The sequence below is a fragment of the Hippocampus zosterae genome, chromosome 14, assembly GCF_025434085.1.
Source record: "Hippocampus zosterae strain Florida chromosome 14, ASM2543408v3, whole genome shotgun sequence".
Lineage (NCBI taxonomy): Eukaryota > Metazoa > Chordata > Actinopteri > Syngnathiformes > Syngnathidae > Hippocampus > Hippocampus zosterae.
The window spans coordinates 17,853,737-17,875,700 of NC_067464.1; the positions used below are offsets into that span (position 1 = coordinate 17,853,737).

Sequence of the window (21,964 nt, forward strand, 5' to 3'; positions counted from 1 at the left end):
AATCTGCTTATCCTCACAAGGGTTCGCGGGACATGCTGGAGCCTATCCCAGCCGTCTTTGGGCAGTAGGCGGGGGACACCCTGAACTGGTTGCCAGCCAATCTCATGGCACACATAGGCGGACAACCATTCACACTCAGAATCACACCTCGGGACAATTTAGAGTGTTCCGTTAACCTGCCACGCATGTTTTTGAAATGTGGAAGGAAACCGGACTACCCGGACAAACCCCACATAGGCACGGGGAGAATATGCAAACTCCAGACAGGAAGGCTGAGTCTGTAATCGAACCTAGGACCTATGTACCGTGAGGCGGACTTGCAAGTCAGTCGCCCACCATGCCGCCTCAACTCTGAGGATCTGGGAGAAAATTAATGCTTTTTTTTATATAGTTGCCAAGGCGACAAAAATATTACAAACACCCTAAAACAACTGCAGTAACAAAAGAGATTTAACAGGACAGGATCCACTCAGAACAGAAACTGCATGTTGTGAGACATTTGAGTGCTGCCAGCATTGCCTCTCAGTACTCCAACCATAGATGACACACACTGCATCAAATTGGTCCGCATGGCTGTTGCCCCAGAAGGAAGCCTCATCAAAAGCGAATGTACACCATTCTGTTTGTGTGTTATTAATATGATTGATTTTTGTGTTGGTGCACATTGCACCCAAGAATCCTGTCAGTCTCACTTTCACAAAAAGTATTTTCAAAATAGAATCGAATCAAACAGCAGGTCACCTTTAACCGACGGTGGCGTGACCTGCATCGTTAGAAGTTGTTAGCGGTCAAAAGTCTGAAATTGCCGCTTGCGATCAGAGCTGTGGCGCAATATCTTTTATTGTTCTTATCATTCTCTTTTATATTTGTTTCATGTACAATTCACCGAGGTTACTGGCAAACAATGAAAATCCGGAGTGCCGGGAGAAGTATTTGAAAACGGTAAAAATGAGCCATGATCATGAACATGCTGCAAAAATGCGTCCCATGCCTCCGCATCGGGACTCTGCTAAGCTAGGCGGTGATTTCTTTTTTGCAAACCCACAAACTCTTATGTCTAACTTTATTTTACTTTTTCATTCATCTTCGCGGCCGTTATGGCGATTGCTCATCGGGGCATGCGCGTGTAAATGCGTGCGTATCATGCGCGGGGCAACGGGTCGATCGCGAGAGGTTGGTTGATTGAAAATTAGATCTTCGTGTTTTTTGGGCACAATGGTTGTTGATACTCTTCGAAAAGATAAGAATGGTTTTGACACGTGTTGACAAAGAGATAACCGCAGGCAATTTCTTTCCGTTTGGAACAATGCAATCCTTCCGTGGCCATCGCCTCTTCTAACCTTTCACTGTTTACACAGATGTATCATTACCCAATGCTTAACCTGAGTCTGCAGTAGTCTATCCCCAAGCAGTCTCACGATGGCGACCGACAAACTCGGACTGAACCTGAAGAGGGATGTTGGGATTATCGGAGCGGTATCTTTCATTGCTGGCACCATGATGGGGTCGGGGATCTTCATGTCACCCCAATATGTGCTCTCAGCCATCGGCAGTCCGGGGGCAAGCCTCGTGATATGGGCAGCATGTGGACTGCTAGCCATGCTGGGGGGGCTCTGCTATGCTGAACTGGGAACAGTCATTCCAGAGTCCGGCGGAGAATATATCTACATGATGAGGATGGCGGGGCGAGTGGTGGCCTTCATGTTTGTCTTCAGCTTCATCATTGTCATGAGACCTGCAAGTGCCACGGGAATTGCGCTCAGCTTCGCCGAATATGCGGTGGCGCCTTTTTTCCCAAGCTGCTCGCCTCCACTGCTGCTGGTAAAGTGTGTGGCTGCAGGAGCCATCGTCGTTCTGGCAATGGTGAACTGTCTGAGCTCCCGCCTGGCCACCATCATCCAGGTGGTCTGCATGGTCGTCAAAGTGCTGGCACTCGCAGTGATCATATTGGGAGGAGTGGTGATGCTCTTTGACAAAGGCACCGGGAACTTTGAGAACGGCTTTGAGGGAACCAATATGCACGTCGGATCCTTTGGCATTGCTTTCTATCAGGGCTTGTGGTCCTACGATGGCTGGAATACTTTGAATTATTTAACCGAGGAGCTCAAGCATCCAGAAGTAAGACTTTTATGCAGTGACTTTTTTTCCTTTACTGATAAGCCCAAAATGATTTACACACCAGCTATTTATTTATTTCTGTGTTAATTCATGTCTTTATTGATTTTTATTACAGTGATCCCTCGCTATTTCACGGTTCGTTTATCGCGGATTTTTTCAAACATTCATAAAAAAAAAAAAATCCCCATATACATGCAGTACAGTACTGTATATATTGCTCTATGTGACTCACTGTTGTTTTGCAGATTCTCCCGGACTTTTTGCGGACTTAAAAAAATATATACAGGTATATATTTTTTTAAGTCCGCAAAATCTTTTTTTTTACCTGTAGATATTAATTGGTCGCTACTTCGCGGATTTTCGTTTATCGCAGGAGGTTTTGGTCCCCGTTTACCGCGATAAACGAGGGATTACTTTAGTCGTTCGGATTGAATTTGCGCCCCCCGCCCCCCAAAAAAACTGTAAAATGTTTGGTTTTACGAGCTACAAAACACCACGGGATGGACATTGAGTCAAGAGCTTTGTAATGTTTTAGTACTAAAAATGGAGTCCCACACAGAAATTCATCTCACCCTTGCGTAACATTGGCTTCTCAAAAATTGCCCTCATGTTCCTGGGTCAATTTGACCGGTTATGCAAAAAGTAGTCAGAAAAAGGAATGCTCGTTCCAAAGGCATGTACCTCAGCAAATGACATTATTACTGCATGTATAAAGCGAAAACATTTACAATGGGCCATTAAACACAGGGGTTAAAACAGACCGATAACCAGATAAAGCAGACAGATAAGATGAACCAGATTAACCTAAACAATGGGGAAAATGGCTTGGAGCGAGAGCGACCCGCTCTCCATCGCCGGAGTTGAGCGAGCTCCCCGTGCCACCCGTTCAACAGCAAAGCCGAGACGCCCCGCATTGGCATCCTCTCCACACCTGCCCGCAGCGATGGAGCTTGGGTGCCCCTAAAGTCAGGCGCAACGGTTATTGATGTGTTATCAGTCATAAAGATTCTGGAAAGTCCATAAAGAAGTCCATGAAGATTATGGAACATCATGTCTGTGGTTTGAGTTGTTAGCATTATTGCTGCTAGGCGATGCCACGTTTCATTCACAGTAGTTTCAAAAATCAGCAGCTAAATGTTTTGCTGTCTTTACTAACATCCACAGTGTGACGTGTTCACATGGCGTTTGCATCCCAAAATGCCAAAATGACCTCCTGTATGCAGTGACAGTGTCGTATTCTTGATAACCTTTGGCTAACTATCTACTTTCTCTGCCCTACTCACTTAATTATTAACTTACGGGCTGCTGTTAGTAGGACCTTGGCCACAAAAATGTTTTTCCAATTCGAAGAACGACCTAAGACGGCAGCCACCATCATGGAAGATGAGACGCAAAAGCTCAGCCTCAAGCGTGAAGTGGGCCTGATGGGAGCTGTGTCTCTCATTGGCGGGACAATGATTGGCTCAGGGATCTTCATGTCACCACAGACGGTGCTCGCAACCATCGGCAGCCCCGGAGCCAGTCTGGTGGTGTGGGCAAGCTGCGGTCTACTGGTCTTACTTGCTTCTTTTTGCCATGCTGAAATGGGAACCGTCATTCGGGAATCAGGCGGAGAGTACATCTACATCCTTAGGACGTCAGGCCCAGTCATCGCCTTTATGTTAATCTTCAGCTCGGTCTTATTTGCGAGACCTGCCAGTGTGGTTGGCATCTCACTTAGTTTCGCTCAGTACGTTGTGGCGCCCTTCTACTCGGATTGTGCCCCTCCGGTTGCGCTCGTCAAGTGTGTGGCCGCAGCTGCGATTATTACTTTAGCGACAGTCAATTGCCTCAACGTTCGCTTCTCAATGTCAGTGCAGGTGTTCTTCATGTTGGCCAAGGTCCTGTCGCTGGCAGTTATCATCGTGGCAGGTACTGTGATGCTCATCAGAGGACATACTGAAAACTTGCAAGACTCCTTTGAAAACTCAAATATTGGCATCAGTCCAATTGGTATTGCTTTCTACCAGGGCTTGTGGGCATATGACGGTTGGAATAATCTCAACTATGTGACAGAGGAATTAAAACGTCCAGAGGTACAGTAAGTCACTCAATCTTTTCATTTGACAAACAGAACATTAGCCTAGGTAAAGCCAGCCTTAATGTTGTCTTTTGCCGTCACAATACAAATGTTATCATTGGAGCAAAAACGGATTTTCTTCTAACCAAAAAGCCAGTTGAAAAAGATGTCCAATTGTAAAGTTTATATCCAGGGGGCTTTGCGTCTTGTTTGGGCTCGGTCAGGGATGGGCAATTGGCGGCCCACAGGCTGCAAGCAGCCTCCGTCCACGTTTGCAGTGCCCACCACTAGATGGCAGACATCACTTAAGAATGCCTCTCACTCCAAGACTGAGAAAAAGAGAACACAGATGGCATGGAGCCAGGACCAAATTAGATCAAGAAAATGTGTTTTTACGTCAAAATGAAGCCGAGGGTCACAGTGTGGCTGGAGCCTTTCACAGTAGGCAGGGTACATCCTGAACTGGTTTCCAGACAATCACAGAGCACATATTGACAAACAACCATCTGCCTAACAATCACACTGAGGGAAAATTTTGAGTGCTCCATTAACCTGCAATGCATGCAGGTCTTTAGAATGTGGGAGTAAACCGCAATACCCGGATAAAACCCACACAGGCACAGGGAGAACATGCAAACTCCACACAGGAAGGCCAGGGTCTGTAATTAATTAATAATTAATTAATTAAAAAAATAATTAATAAATATGTAATCTTGCACCTCTGCAATGTGACGCAGACATGCTCACCAGTCGCCCACCGTGCCACCAACGTTTCAAATCTTACTGCCGAAATCATGCTGATAAGTGATCACATCCTGTTCACGGGGGATTTTAATATTCATATGTGCTGTCCTGAAAAAACATTGGCAAAGGACTTTTTGACTCATTTAATTTAGTGCAGTGCGTGTCTGGCCCGCACTCACAAACAACGAGATACTTTAAATCAGGGATCACCAGCTATGGTTCTCGAGTTCCCCATTCCTGATTGTTTTAGGTGTTTCCCGACTCCAACACATCAGATTCAAATGTTCAGATTCCAAAACAGCTTTGACAAGATCATGTTTACCACTGCGTTACATCACCAAACTACTGTATCTGAAAGTGGTATTCGATCCAATTCATGCTGGATGTGCAACTTCAGGTACTTAACAATACTGGTCTCCATTTTCATACTTTGTGCTTCGTAATGTGCTCCACACTTTCAATGGCAGACGAGTCTGGACTGCTGGCAGGCCATTCTCGTACTCACACCCTTTCACTCCGAAATCAAGCTGTTAAATCCGAGCTGACTTTGGCCACCCTATTCTGGTTTCAAGTCAGTCACAGTACATGTACAGGCGAGACAAAGTAAGTATTTAGATTCACATTCACACCTATGGAAATGCAGAACATTAAATTAAGCTAAGAAACATGTTTTCTGAATGTGGAAGGTAGCTGCACCAGTAGCTGTACCAAGGCTGAACCAAGATTCAAATCCCAAATTTGAGAATTGGGAGGCAGATGTGCTTACCAGCCAGCACGTTAAAATGAATCAGAGTGTAAAATAAATTGCACTGGCATGAAGCAAAATTCATGTGTGAAAGTCTGGGATAAAGTAGGAGATGTCAAACCGTTTACTTTTGCCAAGGTCTCACTGAAACAACACACCTGTACAGTAATGACATTTAAATTGTTAGAAGCCCCCCTCCATTCCTTATGTACTTTCATCTGTTGCAGGTGAATCTTCCGAGAGCAGTGATCATTGCCATCTCCCTGGTGACTGGCTTGTATCTGCTGGTGAATGTCAGCTACCTAACAGTACTGACACCGAAAGAACTCATATCATCCAATGCAGTGGCCGTCACGTGGGGGTAAGTCGCAGCAGCTTACAAAGATGTTTCACCTCGAAAATCAATGAGATTACTGATCTGATGAGGGAGGATTTGTGCTTCCTGTTGAAAACCTTTCAACAATGGACAAAAGCAGCACTGTGTACTACATGCACCCAAGGCATCCTAATTGATTCTCTTTGTTCTCCAAAGTGTATTTTGTCCCATCAAAAGACCAAGCGCGCCTCTCCAGCTTTCACATCGGTCGGGTAATTTCATCGAGTTAGCTCAAAACCACATGGCTTCGTTCTTTCGGGATTAGCGCTGGATGAATTCCATTCGGGGTAGCTGTGCATCATTGTGAAGCTTAGCCGAGTCCGGCCCTTCTCAAATAGTGGGGCACGCCCCCTAAGAGGGCGTGATGCAATGTCGGGGTGGGGGGCCTTTCTTCTTGTTGGGGGAGCGAAACAGAAAATAATTGGCAAGCACTGGCTTAGTCCAACGTGATAGATAAATGTCATCTAGCGATGTGTTTGATAAACGGAGTTGCTACGCATTGCCGAGCGGAAAGAATGAGCAGCAACAGCAAAGTCAACATTTCTCTCGTGTGAAGCTTTCCCACATTTGAAAGTAAAGAACAGAGCGAAACATGGTGGCAGCGCATGTGTTGAAATTGTCGACGTGAAGAGGGGGTTGGACGAAACGCTAGCACGGAAGCTAACCGCGGACGTTAGCACGGAAGCTAACTGCGAACAGTCGCTACGCAGCTGGAACCCACCACCAGAGACCAACCAGCCGAACGCCAGCAAGCGTGAGGGAGCCGGCAAACCCACTTGCCACGTTAAAAAACACCCAGCAGCAAGCCCACTGGACACGTCACAAACTAGCATAAAACCGGCTAGCAACGAGACCCGACAAAATGCCACCCAAACAGAAGCAAGAAATGAGGATTTCCTGACCCTCACTCAAGTAAACAAATTACTCCAGCAACAAAAAGAGCTTTTTACGGCGCTCTTGGAACAACAACAGGAAAATTCAGGGAAGTCCAAGAAATAAAAACCAGCATCAACTTTACAAAAAGAGGTAGACGACATTAAAAAAAAATCTAATCTGTCAAACAGAATTCTACAAAATATGTGACGGCATGCTTGTATTAACAGACAAGATGGACTACTTGGAAGGACAGTCAAGAAGAAACAACTTGGTAATTGGTGGAATTGAGGAAAAACGTGGACTGAAACAGAGGAAACAGTTCAAAAAATCCTCAAGGAGAAGCTGCTGATACAGGGGCAAATTGAGGTGGAGAGAGCTCACCGCACAGGAAGACAAGAACCTGGAAGACCTCGACCGAGGCCAGTTGTGGTGAAATTTCTAAAATACAAGGACAGATCAAGGATCCTACAAAAAGAAAAATACTTAAAAGGCTCCAACATCTATATCAACGAAGACTTTACAGATGCCGTACGACAAAAAAGAAAAGGGCTCCTCCAAAAATTAAAAGCTGCACGTGACAGAGGGGAAACTGCCTACTTAAGACAAACTTATCGTCCACCGCCGCACCAATACTCGAGTTCAACACCATCAAACAGCATACTGAGAATTGTTCACCACCCGACGATAAAAACTCCGACCCTACTGAAGCAGGAAATTCACATACCAAAAAACATGGACCCCTTGATGACCCTTCCAACCCTACTGACCACAAGACATTTGACCCTGAGAACAACTTGGACCCGGACAATAACTTTTTCAAGACCGACCGTGAGGAAGCCAGCGACGACTGCAGGGAAGCCAGGAGACAACCAGCCAGCGACCACCGCGAGGGAGCCAGCGACGACCGCAAGGGAGCCAGAGACGACCGAGAGGAAACCAGCGACGACTGCAGGGGAGCCAGCGACCACGAGGGAGCCGGGAGACAACCAGCCAGCGCGCGTGAGAGAGCCGGGAGGCAGCCAGCCAGGGAGCGTGAGGGAGTCGGCGACGACCGCAAGGGAGCCAGCGACAACGAGGGACCCAGGAGACGTCCAGCCAGCAACCGCGAGGGAGCCAGTGATAACTGCAAGAGAGCGAGCGACGACAGCGAGGGAACCAACGACGACCGCGATGGAGCCAGCGACGACCGCGTAGGAGCGGGAAATTCACATCCCAAAAACATGGGCTTCCAACCCTTTGAAGATATTGACTATAAGCCATTCGATCCCAAGAACAATTTGGACCCAGACAATAACTTCAGGAACAAACAAAGGGTAACAAACTGACCATTACCTGGATGAACAATTCAACACTAATATAAAATTGGAAAATGCACTTTCAGTAATACACTTAAACAGTAGAAGTCTCTATAAAAACTCCACAAAAATCAAAGAATACCTGACTAAATTCAATAAATTTAAAATAATTGCCATATCAGAAACTTGGCTTGATGAAGATAGAACAACTGAAATGGAAATAGTTGCAAACATTTCATAACCTAATACGGAAAACTAAAAAGGAGGGGCGGGGGTTGCAATATATGTAGACAAAGCACTTAAATGCAGTAAAATCGAGAGATTGACAAGCACAATAGAAAACCTAATGGAATGTCTAACCATTGAAATGCATAATAAAAAGGCATCAAATATCATCAGAAGTTGCATCTATAGGACACCAGGATCATGTATTGACACATTCAATAAAAAAACTAAGATATGCTCAGTTACTACAACGATAAGAAAACACGAATAATATGTGGCGACTTTAACATTGACTTATTAAACCCAAATGGACACAAAAAAAACAACCGACTTCATAAATACTATGTACAGCAACAGCTTTTTCCCAGTAATCCTGAAACCTAGCAGAATAACAGTTGACACAGCCACATTAATAGATAACATTTATAAATGAGATTGATCATAAAATGGAAAGTGCTCCATCGATGCCTTTAAGCAAGACATGGAAAAACAAAACTGGACCGAGGTCTACTCAAACGAAGACCCAAATACAGCGTTTGAAGTATTTAAGTCTTCCATAATCTCCTTATATCAGGGGTGCCCATTAGGTAGATCAGGATCTACCGGTAGATCTAAGACAGGACCCAAGTGTCGAGAAGAAAAAAAAACAAACAACCATTTGTGTGTCTTTGTACAAGTTAGTAATATATTTTTTGTGTTAATATACACTGCACACTAATCAGTCTCATTTTCACAAAAAAAATATTTAAAAAATAAAAAAGCAGGTAAATCTTTAATTTGTGTGTGTGTGTGCGTGCGTGCGCGCGCCGGTAAGGAGGTTAGTTGATCAAAAAGTTTGGGCACCCCTGCCTTATATGATAAACATTTTCCATTAACTAAAGTCTCCAAAAAGTATAAAGACCCAAGTAAGCCATGGATAACGAAAGGCATAGAAAACACATGTAAAAAGAAAAACAATTTATATAAATTGTTTTTAAAATTGAGAACTGAAGAAGCAGAAAAAAATATAAGACCTATAAAAATAATTATAAGAACCAGTAAAAGTGTCACGATTCGGTCTAACCGAATCAAGTTTTTTGGAACCCAAAAGTGTAGACGCCAGACAAGGTCGCCGAAGCAAAAATATTTAATGTACAAAAATCGCACCGACAAAGTAGAAACAAAGCGCTGGTCAAAACAAGGACCAGAGGGCACAAACAACGAACAACAAAAAGCGCTTGCACAAAAGGCAAGGGAGGAAAATAAGGATCGCGAAGACAAACAAAAACTAGTGATGGGTCCAGCGACACCGATGCATTGACACATGCGCCGGGCTCACAGAGCAAACCACGTGTCGATGCATGTGCTGGCTCATTACGTCACGTGATTGACACGTGAACTGCGTTGACACAGTCCAGGCTTCTAATTGACACACCGGCTGCGTTGACACAGTCCAGGCTGCTAATTGACACATCGACTGTGTTGACACAGTCCAGGCTGCTAATTGACACATCGGCTGCGTTGACACAGTCCAGGCTGCTAATTGACACGTGAACTGCACCGGTGCAGTTTAGACCGCATCGGCTGCTTGGCACAGTACAGGCTGCGCCACCTAGTCCAGGGGGCGTCGACTCAGTGCAGAGGGCGTTGACGCAGCAAAAGCCCGCCACACAGTGTTTATAAGGAACACCTGCCGAAACAAGCCAGACCTCACTCACGCTCGCTTGTCGAAGCTCGTGTCAGTGCAGACTTCGTGTTCGTGCCTTGCCTTCCTTGCCGATTATGGAGCAGAGACGCAAATCATCCGCCGTGTGGGACCATTTTGATGTCCTGGAGAATAAGGTATTATTTATTTATTTATTCAAATCGCCTTCTGTCGCCGAGAGCGAGTGCCTCTCAGATTATTGACGTGTTGTACCATTCTAATCCGAATACATTTCAAGGTAACTCTTAGTTACTTCTTATTCACATTTCATTACAGGTGAAATGTCGAATTTGCCGGGTCGAATTGTCATACACCAACAGAAGCACCTCCACCATGCTGAGGCATTATCGGGCCAAGCATGAGAATGAAGTTCGCGATACACCCAGTATTACGCCAGGTATACAAACGTTCACTCATCTTTTCACGGTTGCTATGTTGATGATTTACATATTTAATTGACAATCACTAATTATTATTGGTTGACTCTCCACTCCATGTTTGACAATCAAGGTTCCACGAAGCAGCTGTACTGGAAGGACCAACACACTTCTTTCCCAAACCTCTCCCACCTCGCAAAGGAGTTCCTTTGTACGCCAGCCTCATCCGTCCCTTGTGAGCGTGTGTTCTCCACAGCAGGAGAAATTGCTTGTAAAAGACGCAACAGGCTGAAGTTTAAAACATTGGAGCATCTTATTTTTCTCAATAAAAATTTGTGAAATAAAACCCCACAAGCATCCTCATTCAAATGATCTTCACATTATTTGAACACACCTTATGAAGACCTTATGAAAATGTCTTGGAACAGTTGTAGATGCAAAACCATGCTGGCAGCTACATAATGGATAATAAAAGAAAAAATATCCCAAACCATAGGGATCCTCCCAAAAACTAAGGATGTGCTGAATAAGAGATCCTTGTACACATACTTTTATTACTTCCATATTTGACCTATTGTGTGGGAATATGGGGAAATGCCAGTAAAACAGTTAAAACTACAATACAAAGCAATCGGAACAATCACTGGTTCCAAATGGACGGAACCCACAAATCCACTGTTTATCAAATTAAACAATGAAATCTCATGACCTGATTGACTTCAAAATCGCCCAATTAATGTACAAAGCACACAATAATAACCTTTGCCAAAAGATCCAGAAGCTTTTTAAAATTTGAGAAAGTTGTCATAATTTAGGGGGTACTAATCTATACAAAAAAAATCCAAAACACGAACGAACATCACACAAAGGAGTGTATCTGTAATAGGTGTAAGTCTGTGGAATGATTCTGAAACGGACCAGTAAAATGAGGAACTCTCTTGCTGAGATTAAAAATGAATTCGAGAGTAGTACAAGACAACTACACAAATCAGAATTAAGCTGATAAATTCGATACACTCATGAATTATAGCAATACATCAGAAATACATTGATGAGATTATTTAATATATTAATGAAATGTAGCATCCATTATGAATGAGAAAATCGACATATACATGTGCTCTAAAGAGTATGTACTGTATATACAAACCTAATGTAAAAATGTATTAGTACAGCATACATAAGGGTAAAAGCATTTGTTGATATTTAGACTTTCTTTCCTATTTAGAAAAATGATCAATTCATATATAAGAAGGGGTAGGACTCGGGGTAGGTTTTTTGCTTCTTTCTACTCCTTTGAACACATATTTGTGATGATGACTATTTTCTTTTCCTTTTTTTATATCTTACCTTCACCTTTTGCCAATTTATTACCGAATTGTATATTTTATATGTTGAATATACAAAACAATTTATCAGTCAGTTCAGTCTGTTAAGTGGGTTGGCTGCAGGGATCTTGAAGGTCCAGCAGGTGGCAGTGGTCAGTGACACAGTATCAGCACAGTATCAACACAGTGTGTCAGTGTGTCGACACGCCTCATGAGGCCTCATGGACCCATCACTAACAAAAACAATGTATCCAAAATACACGCAAGAGAAAGCCAATTCGAAAAATAAAATCCAATACTCACAAAACCATTGGTACCGAGAGTTCAAGAGCGAAAACACGACGAGATCTATAGCAAAAAATAGTCTATGGGCAAGGAAGCATCAAGGCATAACAATATCCCGACATCCAGCAGACAGATTGTTGGTTCTTAAATACACAGTTCCTTGATTGAAAGATTGGCAGCAGGTGTGCAGCCAGAAAGTCTGCTCAGTCTGCCACCTGCTGGCCAGGCCAAGGACAGGAACATGACAAAAAGAGATCATTATCATGCACTATTAGAGCAGAATAAAAGTAACGCACAAGAAATATGGAAAATACTTAACCAAGTAATCAGAAATAGTCCTAAAAAATTGATTATCCAGAGTATTTTATCAAAGGCAAAAATACTATTTTGGAAAAAAACTGCAGAAATAGCAATTGAATTTAATGAGTATTTTGTCAACATCGGCAGTAACCTAGCAAAACAAATTCCTGATCCAACAAACTTGTTTGAAATAGATAGATACATAGAAAAAAAACCCTCCTCCACGATGTTCCTTACTGCTGTAAAACAAGAAGAAGTATCAAATATTATAAAAACTTTTACAAATAAAAAGTCAACTGAATGCTTTAATATTGATATGACAATAATAAAGCAGATTATAGAATATGTACTGCGACCTTTCATATGCAACCTGTCATTCAAAGCCGGTATCTTTCCATCAAAAATGAAAATTGCTAAAGTTATTCCAATCTATAAAAATGGAGAAAGACATCTGTTTACAAATTATAGACCAATATCACTCCTGCCACAATTTTCAAAAATATTAGAAAAACTATTTCCTCGCAGACTTGATAGCTTTTGTCAGGTTGGTCCAAATTGACACTCAAGAATAACCAAAAGGAGGAGACAGGAGACTCGATTCTGGTACCAGGAGGGAACGAGGAGAAGCGTTCGGTTTCAGTTCTCCACACGTAACCCTAACGATCTCCCCCTTCACCTCCTCATTTATTGGGAAAAGCTACTACATAGGTGTGTCCAACCTAAAGGGTGGGGGCTGTTGAACACACACTGAACTTGTTTGACTATGTGTGTGTATGTGAGTGCAATTTACGTACATGTGTGCAAATAGACATAAACATCCCCTTGCAGCTGGTGTTGATGTCTCCATTCACGGTTCAGCCTTGCTCGCTGTTTAGTCTTAACAGTTATCTCTTCCCAGCCACGTCCTCGAAAAGGTGGTTGCGACCCTAACTTCTCACACAGTACAGCAAGCAAAAGTGAGCACATAATGAAGAATATATAATGATTATAGATGTGAGTAAATAATAAAGGATATATCTTTATTGAGAGCATAAGCGTTCTTCATTGCAGGCAAAGCCAACTAATGATTGCAAGCATAAGCGTTCTTCTTTGCAAGCAAAATCAAACGATACTGACAGGCAGAAGCATTCTTCATTGCGAGCATAAAATGACGACACGAGAATCAACCGAATAATACGTGAATGTATGATTACTAAACAATAATAAATCCAACAGCTTTATACAAAAGCATGCACTGCTAAGTGAGAATCAATATGGCTTTAGGGAAAACGGACCACCTCAATGGCAGTTATGGAGTTTTTGGAAGCAATAGACAACAAAGAATTTACTGTTGGGGTTTTCCTAGATCTAAAAAAAGCTTTTGACACAATAGATCACAGTATATTATTTAAAAAACTGGAAAGATATGGCATTAGAGGTGTAGCTTATAAATTGATAAAAAGTCATTTAGAAAACAGATATCAGTACGTGCAGCTCAACAATAAAAAAAACGAATCAACTGAAAATCACTCATGGAGTTCCTCAGGGGTCAGTGCTTGGTCCAAAACTATTCATCTTATATATAAATGATATCTGCAAGGTCTCAAAACAACTTAAATGTGTCCTATGTGCTGGTGATACAACTTTCTACTGTTCTGGAATAAATCTGAAACAGCTCCTGACAACCGTAGAAAATGAATTAAACAAATTAAAAAACTGGTTCGACAGAAATAAATTGTCACTTAACCTGAAAAAATCGAAGTTAATTGTTTTTGGCACAAGACCAATCAAACACCAAGCTAAAATTATGGTAAACTCAATTGAGATAGAAAGAGCGTATGAAACCAAGTTTCTCGGATTAGTAATAGACTCAAAACTATGTTGGAAGCCACATATCGATAACGTAAAAAGAAAAACAGCCAAACCCGTAGGGATCCTCTACAAAACTAAGGAAGTGCTAAATAAGAGAACTTTGTACACATTATACACTTCATTATTATTACCATATATGACCTACTGTGTGGAAATATGGGGAAATGCCTGCAAAACAAACACACTCCCTATTCTAAAACTACAAAAAAAGCGATTTAAATTATTAATAGATCAAAATATACGGAACCCACAAATCCACTATTTATCAAATTAAATACGATGAAATTTTATGACCTGGTTGACTTTAAAATCGACAATTAATGTACAAAGCACACAATAACCTGCTTTGCCAAAACATTCAGAAGTTTTTCGAAATTCGAGAAAGCAGCTATGATTTAAAAGGTACCAACTTATTCAAAAAACTCAAAACAAGAACAAAGATCAAGCAAAGAAGTGTATCTATCAAAGGTGTTAATCTGTGGAATAATCTCGAAACGGACCTGAAAATTAGTAAATCGCTTGCTGAGTTCAAAAACAAATTTTAAAAAAATAGTACAAACAACCTACATCAATCAGAGTTAAAATGATAAATTCTAAACATTAAATATAATGATAAATCAGAACTAAGTTGACAAATAGAGAACGGTATTGAAATATCCATTATGAGTACAGGAGAAAATTGACACAAGAGTGCCAGGGTGTGGATGTATATAATCCCGATACAAACCAAAAGTTGTAAAAATATCACGGTTAAGGGTAAAGCCTTAATGGAGACTTCTTTCATCTTACTTTTTTTCTTTTCTGATTGATATAAAAATGATTTATTAGATATAAACGCATAACGGGGTAGGACTAGATACGTCTTTTCTTCTTCCTACTCCCTTGAACATAATAACTGTGTTGAATGAAGACCGATTTCTTTCTTTTTACTATTTTATCTAGCTTATTTTCTGTCAAATTATTACTGTATATGTTTTATGTTCAATAAACAAACAACAACAAAAAAACAAAAAACGTGGCAGCCAAAAACATAATTTTTAAAATCAATTTATGACTTAATACATGTGCATGAAAATAAATTAGCAAATTAATGACAGACCAAATATTAACTTTTTACTGCTGCAACTGGCATACGGATGGGAAGTACCGGTATGCCTTTCAAATAAGAAAGCTATTAGTGCCTAAAAACCTTCACAAAGTACATTTAAATCCACTTGAGGTTCTGACCCTTTCTTTGCAAAACCTTGAGGAATTTATCGAGGGCGGAAATGGCTGGTGTGGAAGTTTCGCGCTGAACCTGAAACCTTTTGCCCCACAGGAACAAAGTGTTTGGATCCTGGGGGTGGATCATGTCATTAGCTGCAGCTTTGTCGGCTTTTGGGTCACTAAACGGGACATTCTTCAGCGGTGGCCGCGTGTGCCTTGTTGCTGCACGTGAAGGACACTTGGTGAGAATTTTGTGGTCTTAAAAGTAAAGATTTTCTTTTTTTTTCTCCCAAATGGAGGACATTTCAAAGATGTCTTAGCATTCTTGATTCTTGCTTTGAGGAGAGTAGACACACCTGCTTTAGCTTGCATTGTTTGTGCATTTCGGCATATTTCACAATACAAGTTGGTTGGGGGGGGGGGTTGTTTGTTTGGGTTTTTTGTACAATTCAATGCAAAAAGTTATTGTGCTTAGCAAGACTCAGACAACGTTGGCGAAACACATCCCAGAGCCAGCAAAGTACAAAATAAAAGCATGGTCGTTACAAAACAGCTACACCACAAGAGCCTGAGTTAATTGCAGGACTGAGAACAATGATCAAATTTTGTTGATATCCACCACAAGCTCAAACTTAACCATGCACCCGGTTAAGATTGCGAGGGCAATCAGAATTAGCAACAAACTACAAACAATATTGTATTGTTACAAAGTAAGACTTCTGGTCCAGAAATGTTGGCTAACTTTATTAATTACAGTATAATGGTACCCACATCTTAGCGGATCAGTTGATTAAAAAAGTAAACCAGGTCGAAAATCACACCTAGTCATCATTATCATTGAAGGACTGGCTAATTACTGACTTGTTAGTTGCCCGTGGATAATACCATAGCCATGCCCATTGGATTGTGAAATGGATAGCAAAGTGTTAGCTTGAAAGCTAGCCATGTTTGGCTAAATTGCTCATTTGAAGAAAAGCCAACAAAACGTTTTCTACATGGTTGTTGGAAAATCGATTCCGCAAACCCGGTGATGGAGGTTTGATTCCCGGTCAGTCCCTTCAGAAGACGCTACACCTCCACGAAGAAGTTTGCCCTCAACTCGATTATTACAGCCAACAATAACACGCACGCAAGGCTTGACGAATGGCAAATGGCGCTTTGTTGGAGAGTCTTGCCAACCAGTATGACCGCCGGCAACGCATTGTGGGAAATCCGAAAAGCTCGGAGCAGTCGATACAAGCTATTAAAAAGTCAGTTGCTTATTATGTGTCCCCTTTGCAAATGATGTTGTTGCTCTGTTGTCACAGTTGCGCCTTGTGAGGGAATAACGGATTGTATGTGGTTTCTAGCCGGACGTTCTGTCCATGGCTCACGTGCACAGACTGACTCCATCTCCAGCACTCATTTTCACCACTGTTGTCTCCTTGCTGGTGCTCATCCCCGGAGACTTTCAGGGTATTGTCAACTTCTTCAGGTGAATGCAGGCTCAGAATTGAATCTCTTGAAAACAAGCATATGGTACCACTTTGTGTTTACCCAAAATCCATCTTTCTTCTGTTTGCAAGTTTCACTGCCTGGTTTTTCTATGCCATCACGTTGGCTGGCCTCATCTACCTCAAGATTAAAAAGCCAGAGCTCCCAAGGCCATACAAGGTTGGTGCCACTCCTGAAAGCTTGATCTTCCAATTCCAATAAAGTTGGAATGTTGTACAAAACACAAATAAAAACAGAAGACAGTAATCTGCAAATACTTTTCAATTTACATTCAACTATAAATGACACAAAGACATGATATTGAATGTTCAAACTGATGAATGTTAATTTTTATTATTTTAGGGGGGTGTGGGGGGGGGATATGCTGTCATTTTAAATTGGATGCCTGCAACGGATTTGAAAAAAGATGGGACAAGGGCAACAAAAATCTGGGAAAGATGAGGGGGGGATAACAGTTTGGAACATTTCACAGGTCATATTTTATTTACGCTGAAGTACCAGAGTGGCTTGCCAGTAGTCCACAATTATTTTCCTCAGATTGTTTCCTCAGATCCCAAACAGTTTCTGTCATGATTTGGTTTAGGGACCAACAGGTGGCACTGTAGGGCTCTCCCTGCAGCTGCACACCTGTTGGTCATTTGGTAATTAGTGCTTTAAAAGGACTCCCAGCCCAAACACTCAGTGTCGGGTCATTGTTGCTTCTCGCCACTGTCATGTGTGTTGCTGTTTTGCTCTTGTTTTCTGTCATGTTTAATTCATTGTTATGTTTGAGATTTAGTCATGGTTTTTGTTTGATACTTTGGACTTTGTGTGTTTTGGATTTAGTTTTCTTTGTTTTAAATACAATTCTTCAAATACACCCCACTCCTCCCTCCTGCCTGCTTTTTGGGGTCCACCACCACCCTGCTACATGACAGTTTCTGAGTGTTGTCAAAAGGAAAGGTGATGTAACACAGTGGGGGGAAAAAATCTCAGTTCCAGCTTTTTTGGAACGTGTTGTCTTGTCTTTGGAGTGTATTTAATTAAATAGGCAGAAAGGGGACTTTCATGCTTTTATTTATACTTGACACAACGTCCCAATGTCATTGGAATTTGGGTTTGTAAAATAAAACTATAAACAACAAAAAACACAAATGGATGACTCTCAGCATCTGTGCTCTCTTCCCTTTTTTCCTTCAGGTTCCCATCATACTGCCCATAGTGGTCCTCATCGCAGCAGTATTCCTAGTGCTGGCCCCCATCATTGACGATCCTCAGATCGAATACCTCTATGTGACTTTATTCATCTTCAGTGGGGTCCTCATCTACATCCCTTTCATTCATTACAAGCTATTCCCAAGCCTGTTAACCAAGTTGACCATATTCCTACAGCTGTTTTTACAGGTCGCCCCAGCAGAGAAAAACCTGTGATGCGGGCCGAAAGACTGTTTGGTTTTGCTCATATGTGAAGGTGATAACATTACCTGATTTTGTCCCGTTGTTTTCTTTGATTTTACACAAAAAAAAAACAAAAAAAAATCTGATTCAGCTGAGCAATAGAGAACATGGCTGAATATTTTTATTAATGAATAGCATTTATTTTGACTTACATTTTTTTAACAGAATCACTTTTTGGATTTAGGGTTACGTAACTGTGATTTTGTTCAAATAAAGTCATGACTTTTGTGGTTCAGTTCTTGAAATTCGAATATCAACGTTGTGTGTGTTCCCCGCCTTTGGGTGCCGCCCAGCTCACATTGCACCCGACCCCTTTGGCCCCTCTCATGGGTGGTGAGCCCATGGGAAGGGGGACCCACGTTGCCTCTTCGGGCTGTGCCCGGCCGGGCCCCATGGGTGTAGGCCCGGCCACCAGGCGCTTGCCAACGAGCCCCACCTCCAGGCCTGGCTCCAGAGGCGGGCCCCGGTGACCCGCGTCGGGCAAGGGAAACTTAGATCCATTTATTTTAATCTTCATCAGGGGTCTTTGAGCCGTGCTTTGTCTGGCCCCTCACCTAGAACCTGTTTGCCATGGGTGACCCTGCCAGGGGCATAAAGCCCCTGACAACTTAGCTCTTAGGATCATTGGGACACAGAAACCCCTCCACCACGGTAAGGTGACGACTCACGGAGATCCCTATTATATAACACAAATACCCCCCCTCCCCGGACCCTGGCGGTCCGATCCTCGTCTGCAGAAGCTAGCTCTTGGGACATGTAATGTCACCTCTCTGGCAGGGAAGGAGCCCGAGCTGGTGTGTGAGGCAGAGAATTTCCGACTGGATATAGTCGGACTTGCCTCCACACACAGCCTGGGTTCTGGTACCAGTTCTCTCGAGAGGGGTTGGACTCTCTTCCACTCTGGAGTTGCTCACTGTGAAAGGCGCAGAGCAGGTGTGGGCATACTCATTGCCCCACGGCTCAGTGCCTGTACATTGGGGTTCACACCGGTCGACGAGAGGGTTGCCTCCCTCCGCCTTTGGGAGGGTGGACGGGTCCTGACTGTTTGTGCATATGCACCAAACAGCAGCTCAGCATACCCACCCTTTTTGGAGTCCTTGGAGGGTGTGCTGGAGAGTACTCCTGCTGGGGACTCCCTTGTTCTGCTGGGGGACTTCAATGCTCAAGTGGGCAATGACAGTGAGACCTGGAGGGGCGTGATTGGGAGGAACGGCCCTCCCGATCAGAACACGAGTGGTGTTTTGTTATTGGACTTCAGTGCTTGTCACGGATTGTCCATAACGAACACCTTGTTCAAACATAAGGGTGTCCATATGTGCACTTGGCACCAGGACACCCTAGGCCGCAGTTCGATGATCGACTTTGTAGTTGTATCATCGGATTTGCAGCCGCATGTTCTGGACACTCGGGTGAAGAGAGGGGCGCAGCTGTCAACTGATCACCACCTGGTGGTGAGTAGGCTCCGATGGTGGGGGAAGATGCCGGTCCGTCCTGGCAGACCCAAACGTATTGTGAGGGTTTGTTGGGAGCGTCTGGCGGAATCCCCTGTCAGAAGGCGTTTCAACTCCCACCTCCGACAGAGCTTTTCCCATGTTCCGGGGGAGGCGGGGGACATTGAGCCCGAGTGGACCATGTTCCGTGCCTCTATTGTTGAGGCGGCCAATCTGAGTTGTGGCCGTAAGGTGGTTGGTGCCTGTCGTGGCGGCAACCCCCGTACTCGCTGGTGGACACCAGCAGTAAGGGATGCCGTCAAGCTGAAGAAGGAGTCCTATCGAGCCTTTATGGCCTGTGGGACCCCAGAGGCAGCTGACGGGTATCGACTGGCCAAGCGGAACGCAGCTTCGGTGGTCGCCGAGGCAAAAACCCGAGCGTGGGAAGAGTTCGGTGAGGCCATGGAAGCCGACTTCCGGACGGCTTCGAGTAAATTCTGGTCCACCATCCGACGTCTCAGGAGGGGGAAGCAGTGCACCACTAACACTGTGTACAGTGGGGATGGGGCGCTGCTGACTTCGACTCGGGACATTGTGAACCGGTGGGCAGAGTCCTTCGAAGACCTCCTCAACTCCACCAACACGCCTTCCTTAGAGGAAGCAGAGCCTGGGGACTCTGAGGTGGGCTCTCCTATCTCTGTGGTTGAAGTCACCGATGTGGTTAAAAAGCTCCTCGGTGGCAAGGCCCCAGGGGTGGATGAGATCCGCCCGGAGTTCCTCAAGGCTCTGGATGTTGTGGGGCTGTCCTGGTTGACACGTCTCTGCAACATCGCGTGGTCAACAGGGAGAGTGCCTCTGGATTGGCAGACCGGGGTGGTAGTCCCTCTTTTTAAAAAGGGGGACCGGAGGGTGTTTTCTAACTACAGAGGGATCACACTCCTCAGCCTCCCTGGTAAGGTCTATTCAGGGGTGCTGGAGAGGAGGGTCCGTCGGGAAGTCGAGCCTCAGGTTGAGGAGGAGCAGTGTGGTTTTCGTCCCGGCCGTGGAACAGTGGACCAGCTCTACACCCTTAGCAGGGTCCTTGAGGGTATGTGGGAATTCGCCCAACCAGTCTACATGTGTTTTGTGGACTTGGAGAAGGCGTTTGACCGTGTCCCTCGGGGAGTTCTGTGGGGGGTGCTTCGAGGGTATGGAGCATCGAACCCCCTGATACGGGCGGTTCGGTCACTATACCACCGATGTCAGAGTTTGGTTCGCATTGCCGGCAGTAAGTCGGAATCATTTCCAGTGGGGGTAGGACTCTGCCAAGGCTGCCCTTTGTCGCCGATTCTGTTCATAACTTTTATGGACAGAATTTCTAGGCGCAGCCGAAGCGTTGAGGGGTTCCGTTTTGGGGGCCTCAGTATTGCATCCCTCCTTTTTGCAGATGATGTGGTGCTGTTGGCTCCTTCAAACGGGGCTCTCCAACTCTCACTGGAGCGTTTCGCAGCCGAGTGTGAAGCGGTTGGGATGAAAATCAGCACCTCCAAATCTGAAACCATGGTCCTCAGTCGGAAAAGGGTGGAGTGCCCCCTCCGGGTCGGGGAGGAGATCTTGCCCCAAGTGGAGGAGTTCAAGAAGTTTGGGGTCTTGTTCACAAGTGGGGGCAGGAGGGAGCGGGAGATCGACAGGCGGATTGGTGCAGCGTCTGCTGTGATGCGGACGTTGTATCGGTCTGTCGTGGTGAAGAAGGAGCTGAGCCAAAAGGCGAAGCTCTCAATTTACCGGTCGATCTACGTCCCAACCCTCATCTATGGTCACGAGCTATGGGCCGTGACCAAAAGAACGAGATCCCGGATACAAGCGGCCGAAATGAGTTTTTTCCGCAGGGTGTCCGGCCTCTCCCTTAGAGATAAGGTGAGAAGCTCGGTCATCCGGGAGGGGCTCAGAGTCAAGCCGCTTCTCCTCCACATCGAGAGGAGCCAGATGAAGTGGGTTGGGCATCTGATTCGGATGCCTCCCGAGCGCCTCCCTGGTGAGGTGTTCCGGGCATGTCCCACCGGGAGGAGACCCCGAGGAAGACCCAGGACACGCTGGAGAGACTATGTCACCCAGCTGGCCTGGGAACGTCTCAGGATCCCCGGGGAGAGCTGGA

General features: G+C 44.2%; 1 protein-coding gene and 1 long non-coding RNA gene across 3 annotated transcripts; both read left to right on the forward strand.

Moving 5' to 3' along the window:
• The first annotated feature begins 682 nt into the window (after window positions 1–682).
• LOC127614452 (b(0,+)-type amino acid transporter 1-like) lies at window positions 683–18,657 on the forward strand. Of its 2 annotated transcripts, none has more exons than XM_052085778.1 (6): window positions 683–2,118; window positions 5,894–6,027; window positions 15,582–15,711; window positions 16,819–16,943; window positions 17,035–17,122; window positions 18,143–18,657. In XM_052085778.1, the coding sequence occupies exons 1-6, from the start codon at window positions 1,420–1,422 to the stop codon at window positions 18,371–18,373; spliced, it is 1,407 nt and encodes a 468-aa protein (XP_051941738.1). In that variant the 5' UTR covers window positions 683–1,419; the 3' UTR covers window positions 18,374–18,657. The 2 variants fall into 2 exon arrangements, with proteins under 2 accessions (XP_051941738.1, XP_051941737.1); XM_052085777.1 differs by lacking the exon at window positions 683–2,118 and adding an exon at window positions 3,156–4,193.
• LOC127614581 (uncharacterized) lies at window positions 17,524–17,822 on the forward strand. Its single transcript, XR_007966624.1, has 2 exons — window positions 17,524–17,556; window positions 17,613–17,822. It is a non-coding gene; the product is annotated as an uncharacterized LOC127614581 (long non-coding RNA).
• Window positions 18,658–21,964: the final 3,307 nt, after the last annotated feature.